The 26,965-nt window shown below is 45.6% G+C and overlaps 1 protein-coding gene across 1 annotated transcript in view; it reads left to right on the top strand.

Annotated features, from left to right (window-relative positions):
- The first annotated feature begins 628 nt into the window (after nt 1-628).
- LACTB2 (lactamase beta 2) overlaps nt 629-26,965 on the top strand; it is a 46,489-nt gene continuing 20,152 nt past the window's right edge. The window contains exons 1-5 of the mRNA XM_069731444.1: nt 629-761; nt 4,780-4,943; nt 9,009-9,135; nt 19,536-19,714; nt 26,203-26,351. Coding sequence (XP_069587545.1) covers nt 637-761; nt 4,780-4,943; nt 9,009-9,135; nt 19,536-19,714; nt 26,203-26,351 — 744 coding nt within the window. The 5' untranslated portion in view covers nt 629-636. The remainder of the gene's footprint in view (nt 762-4,779; nt 4,944-9,008; nt 9,136-19,535; nt 19,715-26,202; nt 26,352-26,965) is intronic.

A 26,965-nucleotide genomic window follows, 5' to 3' on the forward strand; every position in this document is an offset into this window, starting at 1 on the left:
CATAGAGGCACTGGTAATAGGTACACAGGTTATAAGGACACTGGTTATAGGGGCACTGGTCATACGGGCACTGGTAGTAGGTACACAGGTTATAAGGTCACTTGTTATAGGGGCACCGGTAGTAGGCACACGGGATATAAAGTCGCTGGTTATAGGGGCACTGGTAGTAGGTACACAGGTTATAACATCACTGGTTATAGGGGCAATGGTCATAGAGGCACTGGTAGTAGGCACGCGGGATATAAAGTCACTGGTCATAGAGGCACTGATAGTAGGTCCACAGGTTATAAGGTCACTGGTCACAGAGGCACTGGTAATAGGTACACAGGTTATAAGGTCACTGGTTATAGGGGCACTGGTAGTAGGTCCACAGGTTATAGGGTCACTGGTCATAAACACTGGTAGTAGGCGGCACACAGGTTATAGGGGCGCCTCTAGTATTCAGTGGACGAGGCGAATATACGAGAGGCAGACGAGCACACACTGATCTCCGCGCCATTCCCGGTCAGGCTCCGGTGCTACTTACACTCCTCTTCTTGCAAGCATTGCTGCACCATGTGACCTTACTTGTCACGTGACGTGATGTTCTGACGTCAGAAGGCGAAAGTGCAGGTCCACTCCATATTGGAATCCGGGATGGCGCTGTCGTTTCTGCCCCGTGTAGAGCACTTGTCCTCCCGGGTGATCCGTGTGCTGGGATGTAACCCGGGGCCCATGACCTTACAGGGCACTAACACATACCTGGTGGGCACCGGCCGGAGGTCAGTATGTGTCGGCGTTACATAATACACGGCTGTGGTGGACAGCAGCACAGCGCCTCCAGTGGTCACCTGTAGTAAGACAAGCGACTCCTGACCCTGTGACTATGACCGGAGTGACTGGCAGTGCTGGGACTTGTAGTGCTGCCTGTGCTTCCAGCCCTTGTAGTGTAGCCGAGCATCCTGCTTATAGGGACATGTGCAGATAACCACAGAAGGCACGAGGACTGACGCTTTGTTTTTATAAACTTGGTGGATTTTTAGCATAGGGAGTCTACACCCCACAGGCAGAGGATGCCGCCATTCCAGTGTCACAGAAGAATGCAGTGCCCGGCTGCCACAGAGTACTGACATGGAGCTGCACGATGCTGTGTGATTGGCGCTGCTGATGTGGAGACCGTCAGTCACCTGTCTGCCAGTCACTGCTGAGGACCGCCCCCCGGACTCCTAGTCCCAGAGACTAGCTGCACTCTGTAGTGCTATACTATAGCATGGAAACATGAAAGACGAACTGCGTTACTGCTCTAGAAAATGGGAAATAGCGCATAGTTTCCCAGCAGCCATGACAAGGCGTTCTTCTTTGCTGGGAACCTGTCTAATGCTACAACACCACCCATCAGCCTGTGTCAGTGTTCAGCACAGCAGGATCCCACTTACCCATAAATGTAGGCTTCAGCCCAGGAGAGGAATTACATTAGATAGGATCAGGATGGGCCTGAGATCGGACCGCAACGCACGGACTGTCTGCGGTCTCCTGACCCCAGCGTGGCAACATCCTAGAAACACATGAAGCTGTCCGGCTGGGTTCAGGAGACCTGCGGGCAGTCTGTGCGTTGCGGTCCGATCTCAGGCCCATTTGCAAGGACGTCTTAATGAGCCCTTATTCTGGGATGGGATCTCCGGCTCGCCCAGCAAACACTGGGGAATCCGGCAGGTCACAGGCAGCAGAAGACGACCGGAGCGGCACTGAGAACAGCAGAAGATGGCGGCTGGTAAGTATAAGGCTGGGCGCAGGGAACTTACATTAGTGACACCACTAAAAAAAAAAATGTTGGAGTGATGCTTTGAATGTTTGGTCCCACTGTGATGCCCCGAGCGCCTGTACTCAGCTTGGACAGTCATTCTCTGCTCTTTAAAAGCATTAATTCCAACTTATACTGAGTCCCTGTAACACTGTATGCAGTATCACTCTGCTCAGCTCGTCCTGCTCCATAGCTCGGTGCCTCCATATGGAGGTACATGGCGACAGGTTTGCTCCATAGCTCGGTGCCCCCATATGGAGGTACATGGCGACAGGTTTGCTCCATAGCTCGGTGCCCCCATATGGAGGTACATGGCGACAGGTTTGCTCCATAGCTCGGTGCCTCCATATGGAGGTACATGGCGACAGGTTTGCTCCATAGCTCGGTGCCCCCATATGGAGGTACATGGCGACAGGTTTGCTCCATAGCTCGGTGCCCCCATATGGAGGTACATGGCGACAGGTTTGCTCCATAGCTCGGTGCCCCCATATGGAGGTACATGGCGACAGGTTTGCTCCATAGCTCGGTGCCTCCATATGGAGGTACATGGCGACAGGTTTGCTCCATAGCTCGGTGCCCCCATATGGAGGTACATGGCGACAGGTTTGCTCCATAGCTCGGTGCCCCCATATGGAGGTACATGGCGACAGGTTTGCTCCATAGCTCGGTGCCCCCATATGGAGGTACATGGCGACAGGTTTGCTCCATAGCTCGGTGCCCCCATATGGAGGTACATGGCGACAGGTTTGCTCCATAGCTCGGTGCCTCCATATGGAGGTACATGGCGACAAGTTTGCTCCATAGCTCGGTGCCCCCATATGGAGGTACATGGCGACAGGTTTGCTCCATAGCTCGGTGCCTCCATATGGAGGTACATGGCCACAGGTTTGCTCCATAGCTCGGGGCCCCCATATGGAGGTACATGGCGACAGTTTGCTCCATAGCTCGGTGCCTCCATATGGAGGTACATGGCGACAGGTTTGCTCCATAGCTCGGGGCCCCCATATGGAGGTACATGACGACAGGTTTGCTCCATAGTAAAGGTGAAAACCGACTTTCATGTTTAAGTACTGTAACTTGGCTATTATATTTCTCTCCACTACACTGATTTTTTTTTTTTCCACGTTAAAAGATGATTTCTTACCGGATTTCAATATTTAAAGTTTTCTTTCTCAACATCCTAAATAGTTAAAATTGCAAAACACAACTTTGCAGTTTATTTGTTAATAATCCCTTCTGTTCTCAACAATGGAAGGATTTTTCATGTTATTGTTTAGTGCTTGTTTTGTCCTTGCAGATTTGAAATTTGAACCATCAAAGCCTTTTTTCCAATCTGCAGCATGTCAGTTCTTTCAATGTTTTTCACCCATTTAAATTAATTGGAAAAATCTCACTTAAAAACGTGTGTGTGTGTGTATGTGTATATATATATCTATCTATATCTATCTATATCTATCTATATCTATCTATATCGTACAGAGGAAAAGTTTGGACACACCTTCTCATTTAAAGATTGTGGAATTATATACTTAACAAAACAGTGTGAAACAGCAGCCCGCAGCTGCCTAGAAAAGGCGCATCTATTCGATGCGCCAATTCTGGTGCTTTGCCCGGCTCTTCCCACTTGCCCTGTAGTGGTGGCAAGTGTGGTTCATACTTGTGGGGGTTGATGTCACCCTGTGTATTGTCAGGGCTTAGTAATGGAGAGGTGTCTATAATACACCCATCCATTACTAATCCTATAGTTCTATTATAAATAAACACACAGCCAGAATAAAGTCCTTTATTAGAAATAAAACAAAACACACTTTTCCTTTTTTATTTAAAAATAACAAACACAGTTATACTCACTTAACGCCTAATTCCACCGATGCCCTCGATCTCCTGTAATAAAACAAAAATAAAAAAAACAATAATATCCCTCACCTGTCCGTTGTTCTGTCCCACGCCGTAATCCATGTCTGGGAATAATTAGTTTTCAACCTTGACGGTGCCAAGATGCGACCGTCCAGGCTGAGAACCACTGGTGAATGAGCTGCTGCGAGCCCAGCGTCAGTGACGTGTGAAACCAGCCTTAGACGGTACCTTGGGTTCCTTTGTGACCTTGTGGACTATTATGCACCTTGCTTTTGGAGTGGTTTTATTGATTGACCACTCCTGGGTAATAATGGTCTTGAATTTTCTCCATGTGTACACAATGGCCCTGATCCACCAAAGTGTTTACATCAGAAAACTGGACTAAACCACTTTGAAAAGTTGCAAAATATTTGAGCAACATAGAGTTGTGCAAACAGTTTGGTACTTTTGGGGTTTTCACACCAGATTCAGCAGCTCTGCCAAAATGTGCTTACCCGAGTAGGAGGCATGAGAGGTCATGGTGAAATTCATCAATAATTTTTACCCCAGAAACGTTACTTCACTCCATGACTGAAGTAGCAAGACACAAGGAGGTGCACGCAGCTCTGAAGGGGTGCCGAATTCATTAACTGGTGTGCGCCTCTTAACAAATTGGGCGCATCCTACTCCAAAACGCCCCTTCACTAAGATTGGTGGAGTACATGGTCTTGAGAGATGGTATTGTAACCTTTTCCAGCCTTATGAGATTTAACAAATTTTCTTCTGAGATCTGCAGATATCTCATTAGTTCTTATCATGATGAACTTTCACAAGCTTGTTTTGTGAAGAGCAGACCTTTGATAGATCCATGTTTAAAAAAAACAAACAAAAAAAAAACAGGTTGCCCACTCACAGCTGATTGTCGTCCCATTGATTGAAAACACCAGAATCCAATTTCATCTTCAAATTATCTGTTAATCCAAAAGGTTCACATACTTTTGCTACTCACAGACTTGTGATATTTGATAATTTTTCGCTTTGTCTATTCTGAAGGTTTCACAAACTTTCAAACACTAGTGATAATGCCTTCTACTATTTCCTATACAATGGACATTTTATTGCTGCTTATAAAGATTTGTTGTTACTGTGATGCATCCGTTTAGGAGGATTCTCATAGACACAGGAGAGCCATCAGTACCAGAATATATCAACACTCTGAAGCAAGTCCTGCAGGACTCCAGCACTGCCATCCAAGAAATCCTCGTCACTCACTGGCACCTCGACCACATCGGGGGCATAACGGACATATGCAGAGATATCATGAATGGTAGGCTGTCATCCTGTAATGTTAGATCTGGAAGGTTTTATTACTGATGACACTAATACACACGCAGTGTATATTCTCACAGACCCATTGTCGCTTAGGGAAGATTTGTGGAAATAATGTAAAAGTCTTAAAGGGATTGTCCAGGCATATAGTATTCATGGCCTATTTCTAGTCCAGCTCATCAATATTCTGTTGGTAGAGGTCCGATACCCGGCACCCCCATGGTTAGCTGTTATTAGCACTAGCAGTGGCCGGTAGAAACACTGAACTGTGCAACTTTTTTTTTTAAACTGGTTTTCTGTGACTTTGCTTTTTTTTGTATGAGGCTTACAGACATTATATTTAAAAAAAAAAAAATGCTCTGGTGAGTCCATATCTCTATGTAGAGTTTATAGCTAACAGACGAGCGCACAGCTGCGTTTTTGGTTAACTACTTAGTGGTTTTATATTAACAAACTCATTATTCTTTAAAACTGTTGCACCTTCCTAATATCCTTTATGTAATAACTCGAGTTCTGCATGCTGTCAGTGGGTGGAAACATTTGTGATTATATTCAGAAACTGCAAGCAATGCTAAAAGAAAAAGGTGTTTGAACGTCTGTATATGTGCATCCCTTGTGAAGACAGACGGTGAGCAGAGAAAGTGAATATAGTCAAGGATTCCCATACAAGGTATACAGGGGTTTCTCACAAAATTAGAATATCATCAAAAGGTAATTTTTCAATACAAAAAGTGAAACTCCTATATAGAGTCATTACAGACAGAGCAATCTATTTCAAGTGTTTATTTCTGTTCGGCTACTTTCACCCTAGCATTGGACTCGGCCCGTCGCAGTGCGTCGGGCTGACGTACCGACGCTAGCGGTGAATGCGCTGCACAACGGAGGCAGCGAATGCATTTTTCCAGCGCATCCGCTGCCTCATTGTGAGGTGCGGGGAGGTGGGGGCGGAGTTCCGGACGCACATGCACGGTCGGAAATGGCGGACCGTCGGCAACAAAAAACGTTACGTGTAACGTTTTTTGCTCCTGGCGGTCCGCTACAACACGGCGCAACCATCGCACGACGGTTGCGACGTGTGTCAATGCGTCGCAATGCGTCGCTAATGTTAGTCTATGGGGCAAAAACGCATCCTGCAGACAACTTTGCAAGATGCGTTTTTCCCATAAATTACGCATTGCGACGTATTGAAAAAAACGCTAGTGTGAAAGTAGCCTTAATGTTGATGATTATGGCTTGCAGCCAATGAAAACCCAAAAGTCATTATCTCAGTAAATGAAGAATAATTAACAAAAGACTCCTGCAAAGGCTTCCTAAGTGTTTAAAAGGGTCCCTTAGTCTGCTTCAGTAGGCTCCACAATCATGGGGAAGACTGCTGACGTGACAGATGTCCAGAAGGCAGTCATTGACACACTCCACAAGGAGGGTAAGCCACGAAAGGTCATTGCTAAAGAAGCTGGCTGTTCACAGAGTGCTGTATCCAAGCATATTAACCCATTACTTGCCAAATTAAAATTTTTACAAGTACGGATTTTTCAGAAAAGGGCGACCCAATATCCAATTAAAAATGACAATGACATGATTTCCTATTTTGAAAACATTCATTTATACAAACACAACACAAAAAATTGGACCTAATTATAAAAATTATAAAATCTTAGTTGCTAGAAGCTAAAGATTAGGCGTCCCAAAAAAAGGACATTGGTAGATATGGGTTAATGAAAAGATGAGTGGAAGGAAAAAGTGTGGTAGAAAAAGGTGCACAAGCAACCGGGATAACCGCAGCATTGAAAGGATTGTTAAGAAAAAGGCCATTCAAAAATTTGGGAGAGATTCACAAGGAGTGGACTGCTGCTGGAGTCATTGCTTCAAGATCTACCACACACAGACGTATCCAGGACATGGGCTGCAAGTGTCGCATTCCTTGTGTCAAGCCACTCATGACCAATAGACAATGCCAGAAGCGTCTTACCTGGGCCAAGGAGAAAAAGAACTGGACTGTTGCTCAGTGGTCCAAGGTATTTTCAGATGAAAGTACATTTTTCATTTCATTTGGAAATCAAGGTCCCAGAGTCTGGAGGAAGAGTGGAGAGGCCACAATCCAAGCTGCTGGAGGTCTAGTGTGAAGTTTCCACAATCAGTGATGGTTTGGGGAGTCATGTCATCTGCTGGTGTAGGTCCACTGTGTATTATCAAGACCAAAGTCAGCGCAGCCGTCTACCAGGAAATTTTAGAGCACTTCATGCTTCCCTCTGCCAACAAGCTTTTTGGAGATGGAAGTTTCATTCTCCAGCAGGACTTGGCACCTGTCCACACTTCCAAAAGTACCAATACCTGGTGTACAAACAACACCATCACTGTGCTTGATTCACCAGCAAACTCGCCTGACCTTAAAGGGAACCTGTCACCCCCGTTTTTTGAGATTGAGCTATAAATACTGTTAAATAGGGCCTGCGCTGTGTGTTCCTATAGTGTATGTAGTGTACCCCGATTCCCTATGTATGCTGAGAAATAACTTACCAAAGTCGCCGTTTTCGCCTGTCAATCAGGCTGGTCAGGTCGGGAGGGCGTGGTGACATCGGTGGTTCTTCCTCAGCTTTACGTTGGTGGCGTAGTGGTGTAGTGGTGAAGACACAGCGCGCGATCTGCGCTGTAATCCCTTGCATCGGTGGGGGCGGCCATCTTCCTGGGGCCGCGCGTGCGCAGATCGAGTGCTCTGCTGCACGGGGCTTCAGGAAAATGGCCGCGGGATGCCGCGCGTGCGCATTAGAGATCGCGGCGGCCATTTTCCCAAAGCCGAGATGCAAACTCGGCTTTGGGAAAATGGCCGCCGCGATCTCTAATGCGCACGCGCGGCATCCCGCGGCCATTTTCCTGAAGCCCCGTGCAGCAGAGCACTCGATCTGCGCACGCGCGGCCCCAGGAAGATGGCCGCCCCCACCGATGCAAGGGATTACAGCGCAGATCGCGCGCTGTGTCTTCACCACTACACCACTACGCCACCAACGTAAAGCTGAGGAAGAACCACCGATGTCACCACGCCCTCCCGACCTGACCAGCCTGATTGACAGGCGAAAACGGCGACTTTGGTAAGTTATTTCTCAGCATACATAGGGAATCGGGGTACACTACATACACTATAGGAACACACAGCGCAGGCCCTATTTAACAGTATTTATAGCTCAATCTCAAAAAACGGGGTGACAGGTTCCCTTTAACCCAATAGAGAATCTATGGGGTATTGTCAAGAGGAAGATGAGACACCAGACCCAACAATGCAGACGAGCTGAAGGCTGCTATCAAAGCAACCTGGGCTTCCATAACACCTCAGCAGTGCCACAGGCTGATCGCCTCCATGACACGCCGCATTGATGCAGTGATTGATGCAAAAGGAGCAACGACCAAGTATTGAGTGCATTTGCTGAATATTCATTTCAGTAGGCCAACATTTTGGATTTTAAAATAATTTTTCAAACTGGTTTTATAAAGTATTCTAATTTACTGAGATAATGACTTTTGGGTTTTCATTGGTTGTAAGCCATAATCATCAACATTTAGGCTAGGTTCACATTGCGTTAGTGCAGTCCGTTCAACGCATACGATAAACGGACTGCGTTAACGCAAGTGCTGAAAAAAGATCGCGTTTATGGGATCGCGCTAGCGCAGATGCTCTATCTGTGCTAGCGGTGACGGACCCGAAAACGCTGCAGACTACGTCCGAGGGTCCGTCACAGAATGACGGCACATCGCTAACGCATGCCGATTATGACATGCGTTAGCGATGCACTACATAATGGCAGTTAATGGGTGCGCTAACACATCCGTTACATAGCGTTAGTGCCGCGATGTAACGGATGCCGTCAGCGCATTGCCATTAATGCAATGTGAACCCAGCCTAACAGAAATGAACACTTAGAACTGAAATCAACTTTTTAATAATATTCTAATTGTGTGAGAATCACCTGTATGTATATAACATTTATTAGAAGATGGATAAGTTTTATTTATAGAAAATTATAACGTTTCTGAACACTTTCAAAACATTAGATTATCTTCCTTGCTGCAGATTCAGATGTCAGCGTCAGTAAACTTCCTCGCATCCCACATCAAGAAGAGGTCATCGGGGTAGGAGAGCAAAAGTACAAATATCTGAAAGATGGAGATGTGATAAGAACAGAGGGAGCGACCCTGAAGTAAGTACACCCACCAACCACACAAACTGAAACCTCAGGAAGCAGATCACGTCACACATAGATCACAAACCATCGCTGTCTGCTGGAGCAACAGGGAATATAACGTCCGTGCTTGGCTAGATATGGAAGCAAGGAGACTGCCAGACATTTCTAAAAATAAAAATCTTCTTATTCTTATCTTAATATATACTTCCCTTGTAATGTCTTCATATCCTATTCCGTCCAGATCCCAGAATTCCAAGCGGAGGAAGTTCACCGTCCGCCATATTGGAACACCCAAGTGATGGGTGTCTCAATATGGAAAGTGCTGGTGGTACCAGCCTGTTGCGCGATACCACCAGAGGAGCACCGTCGCAACACACACACACACACACACACACACACTCTCTCTGTATATGCTGTACGTACCACGCACACACTGTATACACCGTATGCACCACACACACACTGCATACGCCGTACGCACCACACACACACACTGTATACGTCGTACCCAATCTCTTGCGCAGTACCACCAGCGGAACACCGTTGTGAACACGCCGCCGCCGGGATCAGCCGAATGATTCACTGACCGCTGCCATCTTTATACAGGAGGAGCGCATGTGCAGTTTTAATGTGATCACCGCTATCTGTCTGTACAAAGATGGCGGCGGTCTGATTTACTGCGTCTGCACAAATTCCGCGCAAGTGCAGTGAATCATTCAGCTGATCCCAGCTACAGATGCGTGGTGTCTGTAGGCAGATGAAGCCGGTCATATTAAAGGGGTTTTCCCACGAATGAAAGTTCATTGTAAAAATTGCTTGTGTCTGACTGTGTACGAGAGCACATGGGGTGAACAAAGAAGTGATGACATGAGAGGAGAAGACAGCAGATGGGGTAGAGAGAAAGCGCACAGGGGGAGACGGCTCAAACAGGACAGCACATGAGGGGAGAACACAGCACAGGAAGGAGAGAGACAGCAGACAAGGGGGATAGCACATGGGGTAGACAGGTCAGAGAAGAGAGCACAGACTGGAGAAGTCAGCACACGGGGAAAGAGAGTGGATAGGTGGGTGGGGGGGAGAGATTCTCAACACTGCAAAGCCTGCCCCCATCGTGACATTACCGCCCTCCCGATGCGATAGCATCAGGCCTCCATCTAGTCAGTATGTCTGTATTATAAATATCATAATTGTGGAAGCAGCATGACAAGGAAAGGGTTGAATAACATAACATTATATATATATATATATATATATATATATATATATATATATATATGTATATATATGTATATATATATATATATATGTATATATATATATATATATATACATATATATGTATATATATATATAGTGCAGACCAAAAGTTTGGACACACCTTCTCATTTAAAGATTTTTCTGTATTTTCATGACTATGAAAATTGTACATTCACACTGAAGGCATCAAAACTATGAATTAACACATGTGCAATTATATACTTAACAAAAAAGTGTGAAACAACTGAAATTATGTCTTATATTCTAGGTTCTTCAAAGTAGCCACCTTTTGCTTTGATGACTGCTTTGCACACTCTTGGCATTATCTTGATGAGCTTCAAGAGGTAGTCACCGGGAATGGTTTTCACTTCACAGGTGTGCCCTGTCAGGTTTAATAAGTGGGATTTCTTGCCTTATAAATGGGGTTGGGAACATCAGTTTTGTTGTGCGGAAGTCGTCTGGTTGATACACAGCTGATAGTCCTGCTGAATAGACTGTTAGAATTTGTATTATGGCAAGAAAAAAGCAGCTAAGTAGAGAAAAACAAGTGGCCATCATTACTTTAAGAAATGAAGGTCAGTCAGTCCAAAAAATTGGGCAGACTTTGAAAGTGTCCCCAAGTGCAGTTGCAAAAACCATCAAGTGCTACAAAGAAACTGGCTCACATGAGGACTGCCCCAGGAAAGGAAGACCAAGAGTCGCCTCTGCTTCTGAGGATAAGTTTATCCAAGTAACCAGCCTCAGAAATCGCAGGTTAACAGCAGCTCAGATTAGAGCCCAGGTCAATGCCACACAGAGTTCTAGCAGCAGACACATCTCTACAACAACTGTTAAGAGGAGACTTTGTGCACCAGGCCTTCATGGTAAAATAGCTGCTAGGAAACCACTGCTAAGGACAGGCAACACGCAGAAGAGACTTGTTTGGGCTAAAGAACACAAGGAATGGACATTAGACCAGTGGAAATCTGTGCTTTGGTCTGACGAGTCCAAATTTGAGATCTTTGGCTCCAACCACCGTGTCTTTGTGCGACGCAGAACAGGTGAACGGATGGACTCTACATGCCTGGTTCCCACCGTGAAGCATGGAGGAGGTGTGATGGTGTGGGGGTGCTTTGCTGGTGACACTGTTGGGGATTTATTCAAAATTGAAGGCATACTGAACCAGCATGGCTACCACAGCATCTTGCAGCGGCATTCTATTCCATGCGGTTTGCGTTTAGTTGGACCATCATTTATTTTTCAACAGGACAATGACCCCAAACACACCTCCAGGCTGTGTAAGGGCTATTTGACCAAGGAGGAGAGTGATGGGGTGCTACGCCAGATGACCTGGCATCCAGTCTCCAGACCTGAACCCAATCGAGATGGTTTGGGGTGAGCTGGACCGCAGAGTGAAGGCAAAAGGGCCAACAAGTGCTAAGCATCTCTGGGAACTCCTTCAAAATTGTTGGAAGACCATTCCCGGTGACTTCCTCTTGAAGCTCATGAAGAGAATTCCCAGAGTGTGCAAAGCAGTCATCAAAGCAAAACGTGGCAACTTTTAAGAACCTAGAATATGAGACATAATTTCAGTTGTTTCACACCTTTTTGCTAAGTATATAATTCCACATGTGTTAATTCATAGGTTTGATGCCTTCAGTGTGAATGTAGAATATTCATAGCCATGAAAATTCTGTACTGTATGTATGTATGTATATATATATATATATATATATATATATATATATATATATATATATATATATATATATATATATATATATATATATATACATATACACACATATATACACACTAGATTGTGGCCCGATTCTAACGCATCGGGTATTCTAGAATATGCATGTCCCTGTATTATATGAACAATGATGATTCCAGAATTCGCGGCAGACTATGCCCGTTGCTGATTGGTCGAGGCAACCTTTATGACATCATCGTCGCCATGGCAACCATTATGACATCATCGTCGCTGTGCCCGTTGCTGATCAGAGACGCAGGATGTCTACGTCCTTTATGACATCATCGTTGCTGAACCCGTTGCTGATTGGTCGAGGCCTGGCCGCCTCGACCAATCAGAGAGCTGGGATTTCCAGGACAGAGACAGACAGACAGACAGACAGACATATCTATATATATAATTGCCTAAGGGTTTTTCCGTCTGTCTGTCTGTCCTGGAAATCCAGCGTCTGATTGGTCGAGGCCGCCAGGCCTCGACCAATCAGCAACGGGCACAGCGACGATGATGTCATAAAGGATGTAGAAATCCCACGTTTCTGATTCAGCAACGGGCACAGTATCGACCTAGATGTCATAATGGTTGCCATGGCGACGATGATGTCATAAAGGTTGCCTCGACCAATCAGCGACGGGCACAGTCTGCCGCTAATTCTGGAATCATCATTGTCCATATACTACGGGGACATGCATATTCTAGAATACCCGATGCGTTAGAATCGGGCCACAGTCTAGTATATATATATATATATATCAGCGACGATGCTGATTGGTCGAGGCCTGGCGGCCTCGACCAATCAGAGACGCGGGATGTCTACGTCCTTTATGACATCATCGTCGCTGTGCCCGTTGCTGATTGGTCGAGGCCTGGCGGCCTCGACCAATCAGAGACGCGGGATTTCCAGGACAGACAGACAGACAGACGGAAAAACCCTTAGACAATTATATATATACTAGATTGTGGCCCGATTCGAACGCATCGGGTATTCTAGAATATGCATGTCCCTGTAGTATATGGACAATGATGATTCCAGAATTCTCGGCAGACTGTGCCCGTCGCTGATTGGTTGAGGCAACCTTTATGACATTGTCGCTATGGCAACCATTATGACATCATCGTCGCTGTGCCCGTTGCTGATTGGTCGAGGCCAATCCTGGCCTCGACCAATCAGACGCGGGATTTCTACGTCCTTTATGACATCATCGTCGCTGTGCCCGTTGCTGATTGGTCGAGGCCTGGCGGCCTCGACCAATCAGAGACGCGGGATTTCTACGTCGATGCTGTGCCGGTCTCTGATTGGTCGAGGCCTGGCGGCCTCGACCAATCAGAGAGCAGGGATTTCCAGGACAGACAGACAGACGGAAAAACCCTTAGGCAATTATATATATATAGATATATATAATATATTGTGGTAGATCGGCTCACTCGGCTGCTTAATGAGGTGGTCAGAGGAATGCTTTCCATTTAATTTCTTCAACTGGTTTATTAAGCAAGCATGCTTCTTAAACCAGTCCAAAGCAAAGTAAACTTACACAGTCTTGCTGGCACATCAAACACAAAAAAACGCATTCACGACAGTCCGTATAACTGCGGGGTCCACCCGCTTGGGAAAATAATCTGTGGATGGTACATCGATGTCCTGAGTTGCATAATATGGAGGGCCCTACACAACTCTCTCATCACCTTGGACATGAACGGCTGTCCTTGGTCCATCAGGATCTCCTTTGGAAAGCCAGTCCAGGAAAAGATATGGACCAGTTCTCAGGATTTACTTCTGGTGGAGGAATTTCTTAGGGGTACCACCTCTGGGCACTTTGTCAGACCTGTTTTCCCTGGGTCCCCTCTTCCATGAGAATTCTCATTTTATTGCATGGCTGCTGAAGCCCCAGCCTTGTAGACTGCTGGTTTCTCCTACCAGTCTTCCAAACCATGATAAAAACAAGGTAACAGTCTTCCTCCCACATATACCGTCCCAATTGGAAGGCTGTTTTTTTAGTGGTGCTAGACCAATCCGGTCACACCTTTTATTATTTTTTTTTCTCTTCCCTCTCTCCTGATCTTCCTACAGTCAGGCCTAGACTCCGGTCTATCTCTCTCTGCTCCTTAAGGGGTAAAGCATCCACCCTTTATATCCTCTTCCAAAAGAACTTGGCCCTCTTCCCCAAGTCAGGACAGCCTACAAGGAGTTGCTCACACCCACCATATCAGCCCTCCTGGGCCCACTGATTCTCTTTGTGGTCTTGTCTGTTCTTCAGATTTCACCCTTTGAACCCATGTACGATATTCCTCTCTCCTTGCCTTCCTGGAAGGTTTTGTTCCTTGTAGCGATCATCACCCGCAGTCATGTCTCCAGTCTGTATGCTCTTCCTGTGTCTTTGAGTATAAGGGAGTCCTACGTCCTGTTACATCCTGCCTTCCTAAGGTGGTTTCTGCCTTTCCCTTAATGAGTACTTTGTACTTCCTCCCATCATTTGGAGTGGTCTCTTCTCAGTCTGAATCTTGTCATAGCTGCGTCTGTACGTTTCCAGGACAGGATCATTCCGATGTTCGGATTCTCTTTGCATGATTTCTGAAAGAGGTCTTTCTGCTTCAAAGACCTCTATCTCCCGGTGCATTCGTTCTCCCATCATGGAAGCGTACTGAGTGAAGAAAAGACCAATCCCGCTCATTATCACTGCTCATCCCACATGGCAGTGGGAGCTTTATGGGCTATTTCTCATAGGGACCGCTAGGCTGCTTCCTGGTCTTTGATCTATACTAGTGATGAGCGAGTATACTCGGTACTCGAGATTTCCTGAGCACGCTTGGGGTCCTCCAAGTATTTGTAAGTACTCGGAGATTTAGTTTTTATCGCTGCAGCTGAATGATTTACATCGGATAGCCAGCATAAGTACATGTGGTGGTTGCATGGTTGTTAGGGAATCCCCACATGTGCTTATGCTGGCTAACAGATGTAAATCATTCAGCTGCGGCGAGAAAAACTAAATCTCTGAGTACTTCCAAATACTCGGAGGACACTCGAGCGTGCTCTAGAAATCTCGAGTACTGAGTATACTAGCTCATCACAAGTCTATACCCTTTCCAAGTTCTACATGGTTCTCCACTATGCTTTGGTGAACACCAGCCTGGACAGAATGGTCCTACGCGCAGCAGTTGATCTGCCTTAGATTCTGGAGTAGCTGTTTCTTCCCTCCCTTTGGGACTGCTTTAGGATATCCCATGGTTTTCTTTGTCCCCAATAGAAAAAAAAGATTTTTATGGCAAGGACCCAAAATCTTCTTTTTCTGACAAACGGCTCCTTGCATGGAATACAACATACTTACTCCTTGCAGTCACCACTAGAGGGAGCTTACTTCATACTGTCTATGCATTGAACGCAATAAGCTCCCGCTGGCGGTAGCTACTGGTAGTTATTTTAAATTTACTTGTATACAAGGGGTTGGGAGCTTTTTAGCAGGAAAACTGAGCACACACTGCTATAAAGATATTTAGGAAATTAGCACAGCACACAATTTTGAACCTAAAATTGACAACGTTGAATGCTGAGTGTAGATTCACTTTGACCTGAATAAAATATATATATATATATATATATATATATATATATCTCATAGGTCTCCATCCTGCGTCCCCATCCTGTCATGTGCTGCTCCATCCTGCTTCCCCATCCTGTCATGTGCTGCTCCATCCTGCTTCCCCATCCTGTCATGAGCTGCTCCATCCTGCGCCCCCATCCTGTCATGTGCTGCATCCATCCTGCGCCCCCATTCTGAGATGTGCTGCACCCATCCTGCGCCTCCATTCTGTCATTTGCTGCTCTCATCCTGCGCCTCCAACCTGTCATGTGCTGCTTCCATCCTGCACCCCCGTTCTGTCATGTGCTGCTCCCATCCTGCGCCACCGTTCTGTAATTTGCTGCTCCCATCCATATGCCCCATACGCTGCTCCATAAAGGTTGATGGCGCTATAAGATGCTCCATAGTATATGCCTCATATGCTGCTGCATTATGGTTGATGGCCCCCATAAGATGCTCCATAGTGTATGCCCCGTATGCTGCTCCATTATGGTTGATGGCCCCCGTAAGATGCTCCATAGAATATGCCCCGTATGCTGCTCCATAAATGTTGATGGCCCCCATAAGATGCTCCATAGTATATGCCCCGTATGCTGCTGCGATATATATAAAAAAAAAATAATAACATACTCCCCTATCGTCGCTGGGCGCCGAGTGCTGGGGGGCCCCCGACACTTGCTATAGTCACCTGTCCCGTTCCAGCGCTGCGTCCCGCTTCTTCCGGGTCCACTGGCTGTGACTGTTCAGTCAGAGGGCGGCGCGCATTAAGCGCGTCATCGCGCCCTCTGAACTGTGAACGTCACAGGCAGGAGACGACCCAGAAGATGGAGTTGCGCGCAGCGCTGGAATGGGACAGGTGACTATAGCTTATACTCACCCTCCTGGCACGTCCCTGCTTCTCCGTTGGAGATTGCGGTGTGCGTTCAGTGCTCACGCATACCGCGATGTCCTGGGCTGCGTCACTCTGTGGGGTCCAGACTGCGCCAGCGCTTGCGCAGTCTATAAAGTATATGGTCTCCATCCTGGTATGTGCTGCTCCCATCTTGCTCCCCATTCTGTCATGTGGTGCTCCCATCGTGCGCAACCATTCTGTCATGTGCTGCTCCCATCCTGTGCCCCCATTCTGTTGTAATATGCTGCTCCCATTCTGCCTGTTCCTGTTTCCATTTTGCCATATGTTGCTCCCATCTTTCTCTCTCCGGCTGTACTGCCCGAGTGCGGCTGTGCTGAGCCGAGTGCGGCTGTGCTGAGCCGAGTGCGGCTGTGCTGAGCCGAGTGCGGCTGTGCTGAGCCGAGTGCGGCTGTGCTGAGCCGAGTGCGGCTGTGCTGAGCCGAGTGCGGCTGTGCTGAGCCGAGTGCGGCTGTGCTGAGCCGAGTGCGGCGCTGGCTATAATGGATACAGCACCCCTGCAGCCACTACAGCGAGGGCTGACTCCGCCCACTCGCGTCACTGGTCACATGCTGGTGACATCATCGAAGGTCCTGGAGCTCCGCTGGGCTCTACATCTACCCTGACCGAAGCTGCAGAGCACGGAGCCCCCATGGCCGCTATATTATGGGGGATACACGGGTGTGTGGAGCCCCCATGGCTGGTATTTTGGGGGGGGGGGATAAGTAAGTTCGGCTGCGTCACTCTGGTCCAGACTGCGCAGGCGCGGTGCGTCGCGCTTGCGCAGTCTATAAAGACTTTGGACAGAGTGACGCTCCCACCGTTATATTATAGATTGTCTAAGGGGTACTTCCGTCTGTTTTGTCTGTAACTTCCGTCTCTCTGTCTGTCGCGGAAATCCCGGGTTGCTGATTGGTCTTGGCCAGCCGGCCGCGACCAGTCAGCAACAGGCACAGTCCGGCAGCGAATTGGCCCCTCCCTACTCTCTCCAGTCAGTGCCCCCTCCATACTCCCCTCCAGTCAGTTCCCCCAAAGCGGTTTAGCAGTCTATTAAACGGACTGCGTTACACCGCAGCATAACGCGGTGTAACGCAGTCCGTTAACGCTGCTATTAACCCTGTAAGTGTGACCAACTTTTTACTATTGATGCTGCCTATGCATAAATAATAAAAATTAAAAAAATCATATTCTCACCTTCCGGCGTCCGCGGCAGCCTGTCCGGCTCCTCGCGACGATCCGGTCCCAAGAATGCATTGCGACAATGACCGGAGATGACGTAGCGGTCTCACGAGACCGCTGCATCATCACGGGTTATTGCCGCAAAGCATCACTGGGAACGAAGTGTCGCGAGGAGCATCGCTAAAGGCCTGGGCTGGATCCGGGGGCCGACGGAAGTTGAGTATATAACTATTTTTTATTTTAATTGTTTTTTTAAGAGGAATATGGTGCCCACATTGCTATATACTACGTGGGCTGTGTTATATACTGCGTGGGCTGTGTTATATACTACGTGGCTGTGCAATATGCTACGTGGCTGTGCAATATGCTACGTGGCTGTGCAATATACTATGTGGCTGTGCAATATGCTACGTGGCTGTGCAATATACTACGTGGCTGTGCAATATACTACGTGGCTGTGCAATATACTACGTGGCTGTGCAATATACTACGTGGCTGTGTTATACTGCATGGGTTGTGTTATATACTGCGTGGGCTGTTATATACTACGTGGGCTGTTATATACTACGTGGCTGTGTTATATACTACGTGGCTGTGTTATATACTACGTGGCTGTGTTATATACTACGTGGCTGTGTTATATACTACGTGGCTGTGTTATATACTACGTGGCTGTGTTATATACTACGTGGCTGTGTTATATACTACGTGGCTGTGTTATATACTACGTGGCTGTGTTATATACTACGTGGCTGTGTTATATACTACGTGGCTGTGTTATATACTACGTGGCTGTGTTATATACTACGTGGCTGTGTTATATACTACGTGGCTGTGTTATATACTACGTGGCTGTGTTATATACTACGTGGCTGTGCCATATACTCCTTGTGCTGTGCTATATACTACGTGGGCTGTGCTATATACCACGTGGGCTGTGCTATATACCACGTGGGCTGTGTTATATACCACGTGGGCTGTGTTATATACCACGTGGGCTGTTATATACTACGTGGGCTGTGCTATATACTACGTGTCTGCAATATACTACGTGGCTGTGTTATATACTGCGTGGGCTGTGTTATATACTACGTGGGCTGTTATATACTACGTGGGCTGTGCTATATACTACGTGGGCTGTGCTATATACTACGTGGGCTGAGCTATATACTACGTGGCTGTGCAATATACTACGTGGGCTGTACTATATACTACGTGGAAGTCTTCATAAATAAACTACATACATATTCTAGAATACCCGGTGCTTTAGAATCGGGCCACCATCCAGTGTACAATAATTAGCTACACATACAATTATTTAGCTCGTTTATCATGATTGAAGGATAACCAGGGCAGGCAATGGAGGATAATGATCTTTGAGCGGGAGCAGTATGCAGTATATCACCTGTTGTCTTGCTCATAGGAGAGTGGTTATGGCTTTGTGTAAGGCTAGGTTCACATTGAGTTAGCGGGTATCTGCTAACGTAATCCGTTACATAGCACCACTAACGCAATGTAACTGATCCGTTAGCGCACCCATTGACCGCAATGTATGTCACACATCCCTAACGCATGCCATTTTTGGCATGCGTTAGCGATGCTCCGTTATTTTGTGACGGACCTCGAATGCTGTCTGCAGCGTTTTTGGGTCCATTCTCTCTAGCGCAGATCGGGCATGTGAAGATCCCAATGTAATCTTGTAAGCTTCATCTGTATATTGGCACCAACAAAGGCCGTTCACTCTTCCACAAATACTAATGCTTCCATTATGTGTTGTGTTCAGGGTCCTGTTCACACCCGGACATACAGACGATCACATGGCTCTGGTTTTATTGGAAGAAAATGCCATTTTCTCTGGGGACTGCATACTTGGAGAAGGAACAGCTGTGTTTGAGGACTTGTATGACTATATGAAGTCTTTGGAAAAGCTGCTTGATGTGAAGGCTGACAAAATTTACCCAGGTTAGTACATTAGTGTGTGACGTGTCAACTGTGGGTCTGTAACTTCTCTGTGTGTCCCAGGAAGTCGTCTAAATCTCCTAACAATCTTCAGTCTGTCTGTAAGGCTGGCATCCTGCAGATCGGCTGAACTCTCATCTGGCAGACAGGTATTGTCCCCAAGCCCTCATAGACATCCTTGGGGGCCAAATAGTTTAGTGCATCCTTACCAACTGCTTGTCTATTCATGTATCCCTGCCTACCTTTCCCCTGATTGACAGCAGGGGCTTTACAGGAGTCAGAGAAGGCGGAAAACAAGTAGGTGGGAAGGTGCATTGAACTGTTTGGCCACGCCAAGGGGGCACCGAGCGCCTGCTGTGCTGAGAGACTCCGTCTAATGGGTAGAGGGAAATAACCTGCTGCCAGACGCCTCTAGCAATGGAACGTATTCTGTGGAAACCATTGATTAGGCATATTAATATCCTAATTATTGTTTACCCCTACGTCTGTCGCAGCGGTCGAGATGCTTCCACATACATGAGATGTTTAGTTATAACCACCAGTGGGTTGTTTGCATTGTCTCTAATGTGTATGGACACCTTATAGTCGATCTTCCAGTGACATACGGTATTACAAAATATTCCTTATGACTGCTGCAGTCAATCACTGGCCTCAGCGGTTTATGGCACAAGACTGCTGAGGCAAATGATTGATTGCAGCTTTTTAATTAATTTGAAAACCTCCTTTATGACAACTGACTGCAGATGGAGCCTCCCTACACTGCTCCGTGTGTTTTTTAGGACGCGAAGATCACAAAGTCGATAAGCTGTTCACCAACCCAAAGTGGAGCAATTTGGTCAAAATTTATCTGATGCTTGCTTTTAGCAGTAATTTCTAGATTTCGTGGTCAAGGATATATATTTTGTTTTATCAAATGAAAGTTCATTAATTTTTTACTAGAATCTCAACCACTGTCCCAAGTGCTGACATTTTGTTGCTGCTACATATTCCTACATGCTCAGTATAAAAAAAGTACCCATATAAGGAAACCGATTCGGGACAAAAAACTCAGATAATATATATATAACAAGAGAGGGTAATGAAAAAACCCACAGAGCATATACCCTATATAAATAGATTATTATTTAAATAGATAAAACAAATGGGTAACAGAGTCTGCTGAGCATTGGTGCAGAGAAAACACTAGTAAATACAAGCTGCAGAAATCAGTAGCTATCAAACAAGTGATTCAAACCCAAAAAAAGAAACAAAGTATACCCGCACTGCTGTCATTCGCGATCACCTATCGGCGTGCTAGAATGTGCTGTACCAGCCCCTATACCTCCTACTCAATGCATGGGCATAAGGGGTGTTCAACCAAAAAGATATAGAATTCAAAAGCAAAAGAAAAAAAGTGGTTAGCACTCACCAAACCCGATGCTGTAAAAAGTCTTTATTTGGACATGGACAGGGAGAACATGTCTGAAGGATGACAGCTGTTTCGCGCTACAAACACCAGTCCTAAAGTACTGCAGTATTTAGAGGGTTAAACAGGAGAGACTTGGAAGCAAGTAATACACTCACATGTGTGAAACTCTGCTTTTTGTAGTGTCCCTGCCGCCCCAACGCCTGTTTTCGTTAGAACTTCATCAGGAGTGTGTCTCGCCTCTCCTGATGAAGTTCTAATGAAACGTGCGTTGGGGCGGCAGGGACACTACAACAAGCAGAGTTTCACACATGTGAGTGTATTATTTGCTTCCAAGTCTCTCCTGTTTAGTTTACTAGGGAAATCTAAACCCTCTAAATATTTCAGTACTTTAGGGCGTGTGTTAGAATCACTTGTTTGATATCTACTGATTTCTGCTGCCTGTATTTGCTAGTGTTTTCCCTGCAACAATGCTCAGCAGCCTCTATGTTACCTATCTATTTGTTTTACCTATTTAATTCAAAATCTATTTTAACCCCTTTCTGACATTGGACGTACTATCCCGTCGAGGTGGGGTGGGCCCCCATGACCACGGATCGGATAGTACGTCCAGCGCGATCGGCGGAGCTCACGGGGGGAGCGCGGCCGATCGCGGCCGGGTGTCAGCTGCCTATCGCAGCTGACATCCGGCACTATGTGCCAGGAGCGGTCACGGACCGCCCCCGGCACATTAACCCCTGGCACACCGCGATCAAAGATGATCGCGATGTGCCGGCGGTGCAGGGAAGCATCGCGCAGGGAGGGGGCTCCCTGCGGGCTTCCCTGAGCCCCCCGCAGCAACGCGATGTGATCGCGTTGCTGCGAGGGTCTTACCTCCCTCCCTCCCTGCTCCAGGCCCGGATCCAAGATGGCCGCGGATCCGGGTCCTGCAGGGAGGGAGGTGGCTTCACAGAGCCTGCTCAGAGCAGGCACTGTGAAGCAGCCTGCACTCCTATCAGATCGGTGATCTGACAGAGTGCTGTGCAAACTGTCAGATCATCGATCTGCGATGTCCGCCCCTGGGACAAAGTAAAAAAGTAAAAAAAAAATTTTCCAAATGTGTAAAAAAAAAAAATAAAAAAAAATATTCCTACATAATGAAAAAAAAAAATATTATTCCCATAAATACATTTCTTTAAATACAAAAAAACAATAAAAGTACATATATTTAGTATCGCCGCGTCCGTAACGGCCCGACCTATAAAACTGGCCCACTAGTTAACCCCTTCAGTAAACACCGTAAGAAAAAAAAAAAAGAGGCAAAAAACGACGCTTTCTTATCATACCGCCGAACAAAAGTGGAATAACACGCGATCAAAAGGACAGATATAAATAACCATGGTACCACTGAAAGCGTCATCTTGTCCCGCAAAAAACGAGCCGCCATACAGCATCATCAGCAAAAAAATAAAAAAGTTATAGTCCTGAGAATAAAGCGATGCCAAAATAATTATTTTTTCTATAAAATAGTTTTTATCGTATAAAAGCGCCAAAACATAAAAAAATGATATAAATGAGGTGTCGCTGTAATCGTACTGACCCGAAGAATAAAACTGCTTTATCAAGATTACCAAACGCGGAACGGTATAAACGCCTCCCCCAAAAGAAATTCATGAATAGCTGGTTTTTGGTCATTCTGTCTCACAAAAATCGGAATAAAAAGCAATCAAAAAATGTCACGTGCCCGAAAATGTTACCAATAAAAACGTCAACTCGTCCCGCAAAAAACAAGACCTCACATGACTCTGTGGACCAAAATATGGAAAAATTATAGCTCTCAAAATGTGGTAACGCAAAAAATATTTTTTGCAATAAAAAGCGTCTTTCAGTGTGTGACGGCTGCCAATCATAAAAATCCGCTAAAAAACCCACCATAAAAGTAAATCAAACCCCCCTTCATCACCCCCTTAGGGAAAAAATTAAAAAAATGTATTTATTTCCATTTTCCCATTAGGGCTAGGGTTAGGGTTAGGGTTAGGGCTAGGGTTAGGGCTAGGGTTAGGACTAGGGCTACAGTTTGGGTTGGGGCTAAAGTTACAGTTAGGGTTTAGATTACATTTACAGTTTGGAATAGGGTTGGGATTAGGGTTAGGGGTGTGTCAGGGTTAGAGGTGTGGTTAGGGTTACCGTTGGAATTAGGGTTAGGGGAGTGTTTGGATTAGGGTTTCAGTTATAATTGGGGGGTTTCCACTGTTTAGGCACATCAGGGGCTCTCCAAAAGCGACATGGCGTCCGATCTCAATTCCAGCCAATTCTGCGTTGAAAAAGTAAAACAGTTCTTCTTCCCTTCCGAGCTCGCCCGTGTTCCCAAACAGGGGTTTACCCCAACATATGGGGTATCGGCGTACTCAGGACAAATAGGACAACAACTGTTGGGGTCCAATTTCTCCTGTTACCCTTGGGAAAATACAAAACTGGGGGCTAAAAAATAATTTTTGTGGGAAAAAAAAGATTTTTTATTTTTACGGCTCTGCGTTACAAACTGTAGTGAAACACTTGGGGGTTCAAAGCTCTCACAACACATCTAGATGAGTTCGTTAGGGGGTCTAGTTTCCAAAATGGTGTCACTTGTGGGGGGTTTCTACTGTTTAGGTACATTAGGGGCTCTGCAAACGCAATGTGACACCTGCAGACCATTCCATCTAAGTCTGCATTCAAATGGCACTCCTTCCCTTCCGAGCCCTCCCATGCGCCCAAACAGTGGTTTCCCCCCACATATGGGGTATCAGCGCACTCAGGACAAATTGGACAACAAATTTTGGGGTCCAATTTCTCCTGTTACCCTCGGGAAAATACAAAACTGGGGGCTAAAAAATAATTTTTGTGGGAAAAAATTTTTGTTTTATTTTTACGGCTCTCCATTATAAACTTCTGTGAAGCCTTTGGTGGGTCAAAGCGCTCACCACACATCTAAATAAGTTCCTTAGGGGGTCTACTTTCCAAAATGGTGTCACTTGTGGGGGGTTTCAATGTTTAGGCACATCAGTGGCTCTCCAAACGCAACATGGCGTCCCATCTCAATTCCTGTCAATTTTGCATTGAAAAGTCAAACGGCGCTCCTTCCCTTCCGAGCTCTCCCATGCGCCCAAACAGTGGTTTACCCCCACATAAGAGGTATCAGCGTACTCAGGACAAATTGTACAACAACTTTTGGGGTCCAATTTCTTCTCTTACCCTTGGAAAATTAAAAAATTGGGGGCGAAAAGATAATTTTTGTGAAAAAATATGACTTTTTATTTTTACGGTTCTACATTATAAACTTCTGTGAAGCACTTGGTGGGTCAAAGTGCTCACCACACCTCTAGATAAGTTCCTTAGGGGGTCTACTTTCCAAAATGGTGTCACTTGTGGGGGGTTTCAATGTTTAGGCACATCAGGGGCTCTCCAAACGAAACATGGCGTCCCATCTCAATTCCAGTCAATTTTGCATTGAAAAGTCAAATGGCGCTCCTTTGCTTCCGAGCTGTGCCATGCGCCCAAACAGTGGTTTACCCCCACATGTGGGGTGTTGGCGTACTCAGGACAAATTGTACAACAATGTTTGGGGTCCATTTTCTCCTGTTACCCTTGGTAAAATAAAACAAATTGGAGCTGAATTAAATTTTTTGTGAAAAAAAGTTAAATGTTCATTTTTATTTAAACATTCAAAAAATTCCTGTGAAGCACCAGAAGGGTTAATAAACTTCTTGAATGTGGTTTTGAGCACCTTGAGGGGTGTAGTTTTTAGAATGGTGTTACACTTGGATATTTTCTATCATATAGACCCCTCAAAATGACTTCAAATGAGATGTGGTCCCTAAAAAAAAAATGGTGTTGTAGAAATGAGAAATTGCTGGTCAACTTTTCACCCTTATAACTCCCTAACAAAAAAAGATTTTGGTTCCAAAATTGTGCTGATGTAAAGTAGACATGTGGGAAATGTTACTTATTAAGTATTTTGTGTGACATATCTCTGTGATTTAATTGCATAAAAATTCAAAGTTGGAAAATTGCGAAATTTTCATAATTTTCGCCAAATTTCCGTTTTTTTCACAAATAAACGCAGGTACTATCAAATAATTTTTACCATTGTCATGAAGTACAATATGTCACGAGAAAACAGTGTCAGATTCACTGGGATCCGTTGAAGCGTTCCAGAGTTATAACCTCATAAAGGGACAGTGGTCAGAATTGTAAAAATTGGCCCGGTCATTAACATGCAAACCACCCTTGGGGGTAAAGGGGTTAAGCGTAAATACGCTGGTTTTTTTCATTTAACCTCTCCTTGTTGCTATTTATATTCCTACATACTGTATACGCTCCATACTGTGTGTACATACACATTTGTAAGATTAGCAGGCAGGTTGAGAATGTTAAGTTGTATATATAGGAAAATGAAGCTTTATTTAAATTAATTAAATTTTCCATTCACTTGCTGGGTCTCTGCTTATTCCATTTCATTTTTTCAGGGTCCTCTGCTTATACCCTGTAGAGGTTTTTAAAAGTGTTTTGCAAGAATGTAATAAAAAGGCCCCTATTACCAAATTCAAACTGCAGCCCATCCTAGTCATGTGTCATAACGGGCTGCAGTCTGAAGAAACACTGCTCGCAGACCTGTGTCTCAACTGACAGAAGAGCTGAATTGTAAGCACACGTGCAGTGAACTCCGGGAGTATGGATGTGACAAGCAAAGAAATAAATCTTCTCCTTGGCTGACAAGGAGCACAAAGGATTTTTTTTCTCCATCCTCAATCCTCCGTGTGCAGTCAGCCAAGAAGAAGAAGATTTATTTCTTCTCCTGTCACAGCTTTTTTTCCGGCAGTTAACTGGTACATGTGTTTACAGTTCAGCTCCTCTGTCAGCTGAGACTGCGGTCTCAGTAGCTGTGTTTGACTACTGCAACCCATCCTGACATGCAAAAAGTACAGGCTGCTGTTTGAATTACATAACGGGATTAATTTATCACATCCTTGGAAAACCCCTCTAATTGCATCCATCGTTTCTTGCTCAGTTTCTTCAATGAGATATTACCAGAGATCATTTATACCTTTTATTTTTTTACCTACAGGTCATGGCCCAGTTGTTGAAGGTGCAAGAGCTAAAATTCAGGAGTATATTTTACATAGACAAGCTCGGGAACAGCAAATTCTTCAAACAATACAAGAGAATTCTGGGAAATCTCTGACTGCCATGGAACTAGTTAAAATTGTGTACAAGGTAAGTGACTCTGCCAATGTTAATTCCTGGAGCTTCTCATTTGCAAAGCTGGTGAAGGTTCAGGTGACGGCTACAGTGGTTGTAATACTGTGCTGTTTATAACCGTTCTCGGCTCGCTTCTCTCACACAGTGATGGAATAGCTTGGGTGATATTTAGTATCGGCTGACGGTCGGGGAAGCTGACAATTGGTCAGGAAAGGTGTAGCTTGCACATGTTCGGATTGCTGATCTCATTGTTCTGAAGATAAGCCACCGACCACCATTTCAGATGGTGGAACACTTAGCAGAATGAGCGCTCCTGTGTATGGGAGAGTCGGCTGAGATGACTGTCGTCCAAACGATCGTCTGAAGTATCGTTTGGTCAACAACATATCTAGTATTGCCTGCTTAAGTCTTATAGAGAACAAAAAGGGTTAATCTCCTGCTGATCAGTGCCATATTTGACCAGCTTGCTGACTGAAGCCAGCTTTTGTTCTGCTGCAAACAGGGCACAGCATGGAGGTTTTATTTTTGCTGTAGCTAGTTGTATTAAGGCGCATTTAGGCTATGTTCACATTAGTGTTGCGTCGGGGGCAGCCGCGGCGACGCATGCGTCATGTGCCCCTATATTTAAC

This window comes from Ranitomeya imitator, chromosome 6 (assembly GCF_032444005.1).
Source record: "Ranitomeya imitator isolate aRanImi1 chromosome 6, aRanImi1.pri, whole genome shotgun sequence".
NCBI classification, from domain to species: domain Eukaryota; kingdom Metazoa; phylum Chordata; class Amphibia; order Anura; family Dendrobatidae; genus Ranitomeya; species Ranitomeya imitator.